This window comes from Strigops habroptila, chromosome 5, assembly GCF_004027225.2.
Source record: "Strigops habroptila isolate Jane chromosome 5, bStrHab1.2.pri, whole genome shotgun sequence".
Classification (NCBI taxonomy): Eukaryota; Metazoa; Chordata; class Aves; order Psittaciformes; family Psittacidae; genus Strigops; species Strigops habroptila.
In genome coordinates, this window is record NC_044281.2 from 76,919,796 (window position 1) to 76,932,982 (window position 13,187).

Consider the following 13,187-nt stretch of genomic DNA (forward strand, 5'->3'; position numbering starts at 1 on the left):
GTCTGCCCTCTAAGGCGGGGGAAGTGGAAAGAACAACCATCACTGGGTTATCTGTCCTGTTGAGTTTACTTTAAAAAAAACAGGAGCTTTGTTCTCTTTTTGCAGCCACTGACCTTCTTTTGGCTTGGAATCCCATTTGCCTGGGCCTGGTAGAGGGAGTCATCGGTAAAGTTCAGCTTCATACAGGTAGGTGGTTCATGCTGGTTTTTTGTTGCATATTTTTCTTGCACTGCTAATGCACTTTGTTTTGAAGTCAGTGATACTACAAATAACACTGTGTAGCTCAAATGCCATTATGTGGTGGCCTTTGCAATGGAGGAGTATTCCCCAACTATGTGAACTTGTTGAAGTGATTATGTTACAGTTGCAGATGCAAATCCCCTCTACTTTCCAGCGTATGTATTTTGGTTTGTCACTGCCTGTAATCTGGAGAGCTGCATTCACAGAGTAGAAATTTGTGTTTGAAGTTCTACCTGAGGCTCCATGTGAAGGCTTGAAACTCCTGCACCTTTTTGAATAATCCTTTCAAGCAGATTTTTGTTGTTCTCCTATGGTACAGTGCAAAAACTAATGATGGAAGTTTTCATATATAAGGCTTGAATTCTCAATGCTATGTGAAAACCTGAAGAATAATTACTCTCTTGGCAAGTGCCTATTTGAAAGTAAAAGGAACACTTACATTTATTTGTAGTTAGGTGCAAGACATAGCTATGAAGTGAAAGCAGAAGTAGAATGCATTGTGATTTAATGTTAATATCTCTAACTGATTCTAGTAACCTTTTCCTTTAAAATAAGGTCAGTGTTCTTTTACTTTAGTCAGCTACAACGTCCTGTAGCCATAGCAAATATCTATTTTGATGTATACCAGCTTTGTCTATAAAGATTCTTTTGCCAGTAGAGCTCTGGATATCCATTTGCAGACAGGTAGGAAAGCCAGCCATAAACTCTGCTTCACTTACTGTGTGCTGTTCTTTTTGTGAATGCTTAGACCCTGCATTTAAAGTAGTGCCTGGCAATATGATCAATACAGGTAAAGTTTCAAGTGTGTTCCAGGTTAGCAGGATGGATTAAGTGCTGAAATGGATCAGATGTTTGGTCTGTTGAATAGAAACAGATTAATCAAGATGGCAGTGGCATACTAGCATTAGGGGAGGAAGGAAAACGGGGACTGGTACACCACTGCATGAGCTTGTGACAGATCTAGTTCTGGGAAATGCTTGGCTGCATAGTTACTGTAACCTCTAGGTCTTTTTTCTGAGAGTATTAGTTGAGAACCCATCTCTCCATAAAGTTTAGAATCATGTCCTCTTTCAGCTGTATCACTTCATCTTCTTTGAATTTCACTGGATGTTTTTGTCTGTGCTCATTCTGCAGACCTATGCAGACATCCTTTGTCAGATCTGATGATGTGAAGTGGTTCAGACTCTGCGATCTCACTCTCTCTTCTGCCCATCCAGGTTCTCTGTACTGTTCAGCATTGTTCATGATGAATGATGGCTAAACTCCAATAATGATTTATTTCTGCTGTGGGAAAATGCTCAATGATTGTTTTTAGCATGGTTTTTTGCCTTTTTTCAAAACCCCAAGCACTTGGCTACGCAGTGGCCTCCCCCCCCTTTCTCTAGGGACTCCAGTATAAAAGCCTTTGAAGGGGAAGACCTTATCAAATCCTTTCTGGAAGGTCGAGTATGTTATGGCAACCAAATATCCTTGTATGTGTGCTTACTGTGAGACGCTTCCTCTGCTTATGAAAGCTGAGTTAAAACTTTCCTCAGCGTGTGATACTTCAACGAGTGCCAGCTTGCTGTTGTCAAGTAAATTAAGATTGTCAGGTAATAAGCCTGGTCGTCTTTCCACATGTCCTATAGAGCTGCTGAATCAATTTTGCTCAGCCAAGCACTCCATTCAATTGCTGCTTAGGCCGGTGGAAGCACTTTGCTTCCTCTCTGCCTTGTTCAAGTGACATGATCACAAACTGTTCATAGACTACCCTTCTTGTTGTAGGTATCCTGATATTTAGTGATGCACCTCTCCTGTAAACAGACATTTATTTTCTACCATTAAATGTCTGAAGGAAGATACAGTCTCCAGCTATTTATCCTTACTCTTCTGCTGAGAACTATTTATCCTTACTCTTTTGCTGAGAACTACTGCTCCCTTGAATTTGTTAACAGATGATGAGTGTCCTCCAATGGGCTGCAGTCAAAACAAGAGGGCTGAGATGTTTGTCAAAGGTCTCTTGAAACCTGTTGTTTCTGATGAACTCTCACTTGATCAGATTCAAGTGTAGTTTTATGTAATCCTCTAGCTGAATCATCTAGCACACTGTAACAGAAACCTGCCTTCATTACTTATTCTTCTATCAATCTTTGTCACCTGGAAACTTTATCAGCAGAAGTTGTATAAATATTTAACATAGCTGGACCATTATCTCCGGACCTGGTAAGAGAACTGTGCTGCAGAAGCTGGGGAAATGCTTTTTTCCCCAGAGATGATCTGAGACAGAGCTGTTGCTCTGATTTCTTCTCTCCTGCCCTCAGATTGTAAGGATCAGAAAACTTAAGCTCTTTTGGCTAACTAGAGTCTTGTATGGGCTTGCCCTGCTCAGAAACTTGTTATTAGCTATTGTTGGAAAGAAGTACTGGTGTGTCTTAAAAATGCTTAGCACATACTGACTAATGTTAGAAACTTTCAATACCTTTTTAAGTATTGAAGTTGCTATCAGTACACTATAAAGCTGTCATTAAGCCCGGGTGCACTATAATGTCTTGGGCATAGATCCTTATATGTTCTTGAAAGATTTGCTCAATGCAGCAATGCTGGAGTAGCCCTAAAACGGCCTTGAAATGTCCCGTAGTCAGTCTTGGGCTCTCCTTAATTTTGCATTGAATTACCCTTGCCAAATCGCTGTAACTAGGGATGGGATTTAATTTACTTTTAATTTTGCTGGTTGTATTGCTGGCTTAGTAGAGCAGAATTTGTAGGAAAGCTGCTGTGGCAGGGAAGCAGTCTCATAGAAATCAGCCAGCCAATATCACATGGTTTATTTTTTAATTCTTTAAAGAATTTTTGCTTTGAGAAGGTCAGTTGTACATCTGGACATAACTGTACATTCATATTGGAGATTAAAATCTAGTTAATATATAATCTGGTTCTTCCTTAATACTGAATTTTCTTAAACATTAAGATGCGTTGGAGGGAACCTAAACAACAAAACCTTAATTGAATATCAGAATGTAAGGTTATGGCCTCTTACCTTTTTCTGGCTCATCCCAAGATGACTTGTAAGAGAATGTGGAGTAAAAATGGGACTAGAATAAGAAGCATTTTAGGATGTGTTGTGGAGTTGTGTTACTGAAACAGAACACTGCACATGTTCTTGGTACAGATGCACAGTTAAAATTGTCTCTGCATGATCTTCCCATACAGAGGCAAGCACATCTCTTGCATCAACAGTGTCTCCTTAATAGAATGTTAATTTTGTTTTGTAATTTAGTTAACTTAAGTACATACAAATGTAAGTGTGGCCACTCAATTTCAGTTCATCAAAATCCCAATACAGAACTAAAGAGGTGGTTTTATTTTTTTATTAAAATGAGAAGTAGATACTTAAATCCACTAAAATGGTTCTGGTAGCTTGAAATTGAATCACTGTTGATCAGAGACTACTTAGCAAGTTGACCAAACATTGTAGGGCTAGCATATGCCCAGAGTTAGTACTGTATATCTAACTATAACCAAAGCTGGTTTTCTTAACCAGTTCCAGCAACTTCCACTTAACTCATTCATTGCCACCACGTGTTTTTTCTGTTTTTTGGTCAAAACACGCTGCTGTGCAGTTTAATATCTGTACTTGTATCAATTTGGTGTGCTTTTCCAGTGCTGGGTAATTAAGACCCAGATGAAATGCTGCTGGCAAGGTTCCTTAGACTCAGAAAAGAGAAGGGAAGTGGAGTTCCTCCTTCCCTATCCCCAGGAAAGGAAAGTTTTTTTTTGTTAGCATGCCTCTAAATCTTGATAGAAACAAAGGGTGGTGGTTCAGCATCTGAAATATCTTCAGTGAGATGTAACTGCTCCATTTCAACCTTCATCCAATCAACAGCTCAAAACATTCTTTTTGCATGCAACTAATTTCTAAGTTACTTAAGTAACAAAAAATAAGAAAATGGTAGCATGGAATAAAAGCAGCATTTATAGTCAACTTAATCACAGTTTAAGAAAAGCTACTGCCAAAGCATTTGGGGAAGCTGAATCCTAGATTGTTTGGGAAGTGTTAGAGAAAAACAGCAGTGGTGCGCTGACAGTATTGAAGCAGAAGAGGAGTTAGGTTCCTGTTTTAGTGAGGAATGGGAGGGAATAACTTACTTTAGATATAGTACTTTAAATCATTCATTGTCATCTGTTCTACCATAGTTCATAAAACACTAAAAATGAACATCAGGTCTTAAGAGATGATTTAAAGCATGTGCTCTTCTGGAATGACATAAAGCTGTAGCGTTGGTCTCCTGTACGTACCATACCTCCCACATTGAGTAGACAATAACTAATATTTTCTTTTTTAAAGCTATTCTATGGAATTAGTGTGGTTTTTTAACTGCAGAAGCACACACTTTGTTTAGGGATTCAGTTATTCCGATATTGTTGGCAATTATAATATGCTGCTTCTATGACTATTGTTGAAGCTTTCACTTTAGGGCATACTTTATCTGCATAATTACTTCCTGACTGTTCTCTTTTGATCCGCAGGGGAATTCCTGTTTTCTTCAGTGTTCTGTGGCTCTGGCTATAATACAAATGAAGTTTTGAAGCATACACCAAGATGACTTTGAGTTCATTTTTAAAAAGGATAAAAGGCTACAGAACTCACTTGGCTGTGTTAAGCTCTTATGTTCTTGTTTACTGCTACCGGGGTTTGTTAGTATGAGGTAAACTGAAGAGTAGCCAGAGGCTTTTTCTTTGCCAGTTTTCACTAAAGTGAATTAAAATGCCTTTACATTATACTTTTCAATGCAATAGAATCATATTGATTATTTGACTGGAGCTCTGGATGGTATCCTTTCTTAAGAGAGTATCTGTTTTGTTTGTTGACATACACTGGTGATCTCCTCGTAGGAGTAAGTAGCGTAGCTAACCTTCTGTAGGTGGGAAGAGATGAAATGATAGGATTAGGAATAGCCCAACAGGAATAGCTGTCTGGATGCCCTCTTGTACCACCTTTCTGTTAAGCTTGGGTTGCCCTGGCTTTCCAGAGACTTGGTTTTCCCTACTGGAAAGCAATATGGTAAACCTTCGTTTTCAATGAAACAGTAGTAATCATCTGTTGCTGCGGGTTTTGGCAGAGTTTCAATTTCCCCTTTTAAAAGGGTTTTTCTTACCTGTTTGTTGCTCTTCTCACTGTTGCATAGAATCTGCTCTGTGTTCCTCAGATTCCTTTTTCTTTTTTTCACCTTATCCCCATAGTTGCTAGGTGGAATGCTGGAGGCAAAGGCGGGTGTTCTTCAAGTCCTGTTGCCTGTACGTGTAGAGAAAAGCTGTTCCGGCTCCTCCTGTCAGCAAGGATACCTGTCTTGCTGGCATTTGCTGTCACTCTCTTGTCCTTATTTGTTATCCTTTGACCAGCGTTTAGGAGACTCATGTCACAGCTTTGAGTAACCTGGTCCAACGTGAGAGCTGGCCCTGATTGAGCAAGGTGACATCCTGAGATCCGTTCCAACCTGACTTGTCTCTGTGATCCTAGAGAGATAATAGTTCTGATGCTGTGTTCAGGAAGTAGTGCAGCACTCTCTTTAGAAGATCACATACATCAAATGAGTGATGCATGTCTTCATTCCCCTTCACCTCCTCCCTTTATGGGGGGCAGCCTCTGCTTCTCACAGCGCATTTGAAATTATGAGGATCTGTAATTTTTAAAGACTTCTTAGTACCCAACATAAGCACATCCCTTTTCTAAAGATAGTAATATCGAATCAAAGAAAGGAGTGTCATACTGCACAGTAGTCTATTTGCAATGATTATTTATTTTCTTTAGGTAGAAGAAACTGCTGCTTATACATATCTTGTCAAATTTGGGTTGAGTCCTTCAACATGTTTTTTTAATTGTAGTTTTTGGAAAGATGCTTACAACTGTGCTAGAGCTTTAATCATCTTTTGAAACTATATTGGAAATTCTGGGAAAGAGAACAACTCTGGGTGTCCTGTGGCTTCAAACAAGTTAATTCTGGTTTTTTCTTAAGCACTCAGAAGATAAAATACCATTTAGAATTTACCACGCAAGGAAAACAGATGTATTTGCTATAAAGCCTCTAAATAGGCGCTTCAAAGGCTGTATATTGTATTCAAAGGCATAATACATGACACAACCTGCTGTCATAAGTGTGGAAGCTTATTTAAGTCTGTTACAGCATATAATGCCTGTGTATGAGCTCTTCAGTTAAACTCGGTTGCTTCTCAGCTGGGAGAATTAGTATATATGTGTGTCTCTAAGACTTTCTGTGCCTTTTCCATCTCTCTTAACAGAACTTTAACTTTTGACTCATAAAAGCCCAGCATGTTACTGATCTAACCAAGGGATTAAAATCTAGGAAGCTCATGTCCAGACACTGTTCAGCAATGAGTGGGAATGTCTGTTGGTCTGTTCCCCTGTCTCTTTAAAGTGTTGAAGTCTAGAATTGCAAATGTGTCAGACTGAATGTGTATGTGCCAGTACCTGTTAGCAATATCTTCATTAATCATAGAACAGTCAGGGTTGGAAAGGACCTTAAGATCATATACAGGCATTAAAAGCCTGCTATGACAGATTTAAATATGCTTCCACACTTATGACATTAGATTGTGTCATGTATTATGACTTTGAAAAGCCTGCCACTTAATGTGTATACTTCAGGAATGATGTTGTGAAGCTTTAAACATACATGAGCTGCTTTATCATATAGTCTGTGTTTGCTCACCAGGTTTTTTAACTTGTGAATCTTGTGATCAGACGTTACCTGTGTGTGTCTTGTTTGCTGCTTTATACACAACAGAAGGTACAAAGGGGAAGTCTTAGCTGTTGAGTTCTAGCTGTTCTTTTCCAATTGTACTGCCATTAGTGACATTGGTGGGAGTATGCATCATCCTAGGGATTGCCTAACTGCTATAGGTGAAGCAGTGCTAGCTTTACCTGCAATGAGTAAGTCTATGAAATAGTTTATCTCCTTCTTATATTACAGACTGAATAAGTATTTTTAGTGTATTTTTATTGCAATGCATAACAACACATAGCAATAGTCAATCATCATTCACTGGAGTTTTCTAGTTAAATGGTTCCTGGCAGGAGTTTTACACTGGGGAGAAGCTTCTGTCAGATGGATCAAAGTAAATGCCTGACAAGACAAATCAAAGCATTTACTAATCTTTTTTTCCAGATTTACCATGGTGGCTACTTTTGATTCGTCAGAAAGCACTGATTGGCAAACTTCCAGGAGACCATGAGGTTTGCAAAATAACAAAGATTGCAGTGATTCCACTTTCTGAAACAGAACCTCAGGATCTGGAATTAGAGGTATGACTGTCTTCCATGAACTCTGATTTTTCCCCCTTCTGCTTCAGTGAAACTTAAATGCAAGACATAATAGTTAAATGGCTCTTATCACTTGATATATGCAGGCATATTAAACACTCTATGCTTTTTAAATACCATGTTATTGATTACACTGAAGATGAAAATCTGAATGTTCCCCCCGTATTTCCGAGTGTCTGCCCTAGGAGTGTGGATATCACAGTCTTATTTTATAGACTTTAATTAACATTTCCTTGAACATTTTAAAGATTTATTTAAGTATTGGCTTTAATTCAATATCATTATTTAGCTTTGTAAAAAGCACCATTTTGGGATAAACAAGCCAGAGAAGATTACCCAGTCCCCAGATGACACAAAGTTTCTGCTGAAGACTCTTACTCAAATTAAATCAAATGTGTCAGCTCCAAATAAAAAGAAGGTAAAGCTTTCTACTGTTCTATTGTTTCTTTTCCAAATGTTTAGTTGATAATTCAAAGGTTGTGGTGGATGATCAAATGGAGCACTAAGACCTAAAAAGAGAAATAGTGGGAAAACTGCAGAATGTGCAGCTACTCTGTCTTGAAGTCCAAATTCTTTATGATTTTTTTTTTTTTCCTTTTGTAATTATATGATTTGGGTAGAATTACTAGTAAAGTGCTTTTTTTAAGGCACTTTTAAATTTTACCAGGATTAGCTTCTAGTGGGATACTAAACCAATAAAAATCACTCTGCATAAGCATCTCCTATAATACAGAATTGGAGACAAAATTTGGTGCACAGTTCCTCAGAGAACACTATTCAATCTTATCAAAATGCTTTTAATACAATAATGGTTTGGATTAGAAAGTCCAAACAATATTTATTGCAATTAGAACAGGTAGATGCAGTATTTCTTAAACTCTTGAGATTAAAACCTAATACTTGAATGTAAGCTTCAGAAGTTTGAATTTGAGTGCTTTGAATGCCTTAACTGCTAAAAGTAATAGTGTGTTATTTCTGAGGATGCCATCCCTTGTGTTCATCTCTGCTGGGAATTCTAAGATCCTGGTCCTCAGTGGGAAAACGTTTGTCCTACAAGGCTTGAAATGACATTTAGCAGTGTGACTGGAGTCTTTTTCAAAGCAAAAGATAAAAGAAAGCTGTTACTTTTCTCTCAGATTAAAGAAAGCAAAGAGAAAGAAAAGCTGGAGAAGAGATTATTGGAGGAGTTGTTCAAAATGTTCATGGATTCAGACTCCTTTTACTACAGCCTCACCTATGACCTAACAAATTCTGTGCAGAGGCAGAGTGCATGTGAGAAGACCAACTTACCACTGTGGCGAAAAGTAAGTTATGGTTTGGGTTTGGTACATGGATGTCTTCTTGTTTTGGTTATTTTCTTTCTTTTAGAAGATGTGGTGTTCAGTAACGTATGTGGTCCAAACTTGACTGGTCACATTCTCTGCTGGTATAATTTACAGCAACTGAAGATCTTACCCTGTAACCCGCTTCAGTGCAAGGAAATGGAACAAAAGCCTCCAGCAGCATGTCTTGAACTGAGCTGTTATGTTCAAATGTAGTGAACACTAGACTTGTATGTACAGTTGTAGTAAATAACACTGGCGTCTTTACCAAATATATTGCCAAACCTTACTGAACATATTGCAAAATCTGCCCTTTTTGCTTTAAACAGGTTGATGACAGATTCTTTTGGAACAAGCACATGATCGAAGATCTCATCACCATTGATGTGAGTCGTATTCCAAACAGTAATGTGTATGATGAGAACCTTTATTTAGTTTTAGTTGAACTGTTTACTTAAGGCTTCACGGAAGTTTACTTACAAACCTTCTTGGCAGACAGGTCAGGATCAGGGCGCTGCCTTCTGAAGCTGAGTAGCTGGCATTACCTTGTTCCCCCAGCCAGCCTTCCAGCAGCCCTCTAGTTGCTAATGAATGAACATTGACTGAATTAAACATTTTAGTACAATAAAGCAATGCAGAATAACTTGGTGTGATATGTTTGTGCTGATTTCTGAATACTTAAGATGTATTCATCTGTGAAATGGACTATCCCTGGACAGAACTGAACTTGGTATGGAGGAGGAGATGATGATTTCTTCAGAAAAGAAAGAAACTGAATTCCAAAGTTTTCTTGAGACAAGAATTTTTGTCTTCCTCAGTGAAGAATACTATTTTTTCTCCTTGAACAGAGCAGCAGATCAATGTAACAATAGTGCAGAACAAGTTTTTCTGAACAGCTATCCAGATAAAGCATTTGCCTGGTTAATGAGCACATAAAGAAACAGAACAACCACTCTTTTTCTTCAGGATATGGTCTCACTTCATTTTAAATTAACCTTGTAGAGAAAGGACTGAGTTAATAACTACTATTTGCCACTTTAGGCCAAGTCTTAGGTTCTTTTAGATAGAAAGCATCTTAGCTTATGCCATGCATCTCTTTCATTAATAATTTTACGTACTGTAATGGTTATGTGGTCAGAGCAGGGTAAACTTAGACGCCCTGTGAGAAGTTGTGTATAATGCAGGAGTTTAACTAGTTGTATTTTTCATGTTATAAGGTATAAAGGGATAACCTTGAATTAGAAGGGAATTCAGGTCTTGATTCTGCTCAAGAAATTGAGGTTTTAGGGTGACAAAGCACTAATGTGCAGAGCCCTGAACCAGGTGGCTTGAGTACTAAGTTGGCCCATATAAAGCTTATGCTAATGTGTTTTGCTGAAAATGGGGTAATAACATTACGCTTTTTTTAGCTACCTATATAAATGTAATATACTGTATGTTCACATAGAGGTTGTAAAAGTACCTTAAAGCAGAAACTAGGTAAGAAATTACTTATATTTCCTGTTGTATGTAAACTGACTACCCTTGTCTTTAACATGAGAAGTTACTGCTTAAGCTTTTAATGTGCTTAAACATCAGATGTACAGTTGTATTGAAAACTGCCTTTATGGAAACTGGAAAATAAGCTTTTAAATATCGTTTAAATATTGTTTTCATCTGTCCCTAGATAGCTGGGAGTAGAGGAGGGCTTTTTGTCTTGCCTCGATTCAGCTTGCTTTATCTCCACAGAAGAATCTTAAGTTGCTTCCTCTTTTTTCCCTCTGACTTAAAGCTCTATGACTAATGGAGGAAAAATGCTGATACCTCTTACAGAAACAAGACAAGGATATGGCAAAAGCTTCTTAAAACATTAAAAGTGTGCAAAGCAACAGTTTATGAACATGAGAAACAGCAGAATAATTGTAGGTAATATAGAACCAACAGGAATTTAAATGTTTTTTGTAACCTTCAGCATGCTGAAGTGGACTTCTGGATTATACCCATCATACAAGGATTTGTGCAAATTGAAGAACTTGTAGTAAACTACAGTGAATCTTCTGATGATGATAAGAGCAGTCCTGAAACTCCTCTTCAGGAATCAACTTGTGTAGATGATGTTCATCCAACATTTCTGGTGGCACTTATTTCACGCCGGAGTCGGCACCGAGCTGGTAGGCAAACATAGTTCAAGGTATTGGGATTGTTCCTGAATGCTGGAGAGGGATGCAAAGGATAAAACTTGACAGAATACTGTGCTATTCAGCAGATAGTCAGCTGTTAACAAAATATGTCTACAGCCTTTCCTGCTCATAGTAGGAAAAGAAAAGGCTGTAGTGCATATAGCACTACACAGCTATTACTTAGAGCAGTTACTAAGTGAGGTTCACTAGTCTCTGGAGCACTGAATGCATCTTTGGAAGTCACAGTTCTGAGATAAAGTTCTGTCTTTGCAAAGAACACCTTGATTAGGACCTTGCGTACAGTCCTGATGATTTCAGTAGGCCGGGGGCAGGGAGGGGTTAAATTTTCTAGGTCTTCCTTTGTGGGCTATGGCAGCAGCTCAGTAGAGACTTGAAAAAGCATGTGTGTGTGAGTACCTGTGTCCCAAGAGATGTTTATGTATGTCTAAGGTGTGAAATAAGAACCAGTACTAGTAGAAGCAGGGCAAACAAGTTATTTCCTATCCTTAGGAGCACAGAAAGTAAGACTAAATTGTACAATTTAGTAGGCTGTCCTGGGTTCAGCTATAGCAGTCATTTTTTCTCCTGCTTAGTAGGTGGTGCAGTGCTGTGTTTTTTAACTTTCAGCCTGGGAACAACGCTGATAACACCGATGTTTTTAGTTGTTGCTAAGTAATGTTTATTCCAACCAAGGACTTTCTCAGTCTCATGCTTTGCCAGGGAGGAGGGGAAGCCGGGAGGAAGCAGAGACAGGACACCTGACCCAAACTAGCCAAAGGGGTATTCCATACCACAGCACGTCATGCCCAGTATATAAACCAGGGGGAGTTACCCGGAAGGCCCAGATCACTGCTCGGGTCGGGCTGGGTATCGGTCGGCGGGTGGTGAGCAATTGTATCCTCTCCCCTTGTTATTTCACTAATCGTTATTGTCATTGGTGGTAGCAGTAGTGGTTTTGTGTTATACCTTAGTTGCGGGACTGCTCTTATCTCAACCCGTGGGAGTTACATTCTTCCCATTCTCCTCCCCATCCCTCCGGGAGCGGGGGGAGGAAGAAGGGGGGGGGGGGGGGAGTGAGCGAGCGGCTGTGTGGTTCTGAGTTACCGGCTGGGCTCAAACCACGACATAGGCTCTGTTAACTCTAAGCCTTTTCAGTCTATCAGATTTAAAAAAAATACTCTCCACCGTTTCCAACTCCTTTCCTTCATGGTCATGTTTTTAACATGTCAAAAAAGACCCAAGAATAAATAAACTGGTGAGCTTACCCTGATATGGTACTTGCCTTGTACCACAGCTCACTTGGATGCCTTAGATTCAGTTCCCACTGAAGAACCATTATTGGTGGCAGGACATCAGTAAAGGGTGTCTGATGCCTTAGTTTAAAAGCCTCTGCTGGTTAAATGCTGTAATACTGCTTTGACATTTTGTAAGCCTATAAAGGTCCCAATGATAGGTATTTTTCATTCCTTTTGCTTCCCTGTTTCTAACCTCTTCCCTTCTCTCCCACAGTCCTTAGCTAGTGCTGTTGGGGTTCAGGTGCTACTTCAGGACTTGGAACAGAGTTGTTCCAATTCTGTGGAAGCCATGGCCTTGAATCTTTCTCCAACCCGTTTTATTTACTCCTTCCTCATCCCTTGCTACCACCTGCATCCTTTCTGAAATAGTGATGTACTCTTCCTTGAGTAAAGGAAATGCAAAGACTTAACTGTTCTGCTTAATGATCAGATCAGAGACGGCTAGGCAAAAACTGTGTATTTGGAAGAGCAGTATCTGTTCTTAATTTGCAGGATTAGTTATACAGGTTAAAACAAGGTGGGGAAGTCCTCTGTTTTGTGGAACATACAAGTTGTCTTGGGCTGCTTGTGGGATCTCCTATTGTGAGAAGTAGAACATCTGTTAGTAAAAGTGGCCTTTAGTGCTTGATATTTTCCATGAACCTAAAGTAAAACTTACTGCTAAACTTGACAGAACAGGAAGTAATGTTTCCTTTAGGGTGGACTAAATGTGTTTGTGACTCTATAGTGCCAGTAGATTGCCTTGCCCTGTCAACTTACTTTCTGCTGCTCATAGTATATCAGTAAATAAACTTTATCCATCTAGGCAACTTAACTTTTGGGGATTAGTCTTGGATAGGAGTAACTCTTACCA

At 39.0% G+C, this 13,187-nt stretch overlaps 1 protein-coding gene across 1 annotated transcript in view; it reads left to right on the forward strand.

Moving 5' to 3' along the window:
* The window catches only part of INPP5F (inositol polyphosphate-5-phosphatase F), a 45,561-nt gene that overhangs the window by 14,361 nt on the left and 18,013 nt on the right, over window positions 1-13,187 (forward strand). Inside the window, exons 2-7 of the mRNA XM_030485771.1 lie at window positions 106-186; window positions 7,404-7,540; window positions 7,848-7,976; window positions 8,695-8,862; window positions 9,210-9,266; window positions 10,832-11,030. Of these exons, the coding sequence (XP_030341631.1) occupies window positions 106-186; window positions 7,404-7,540; window positions 7,848-7,976; window positions 8,695-8,862; window positions 9,210-9,266; window positions 10,832-11,030 (771 nt within the window). The remainder of the gene's footprint in view (window positions 1-105; window positions 187-7,403; window positions 7,541-7,847; window positions 7,977-8,694; window positions 8,863-9,209; window positions 9,267-10,831; window positions 11,031-13,187) is intronic.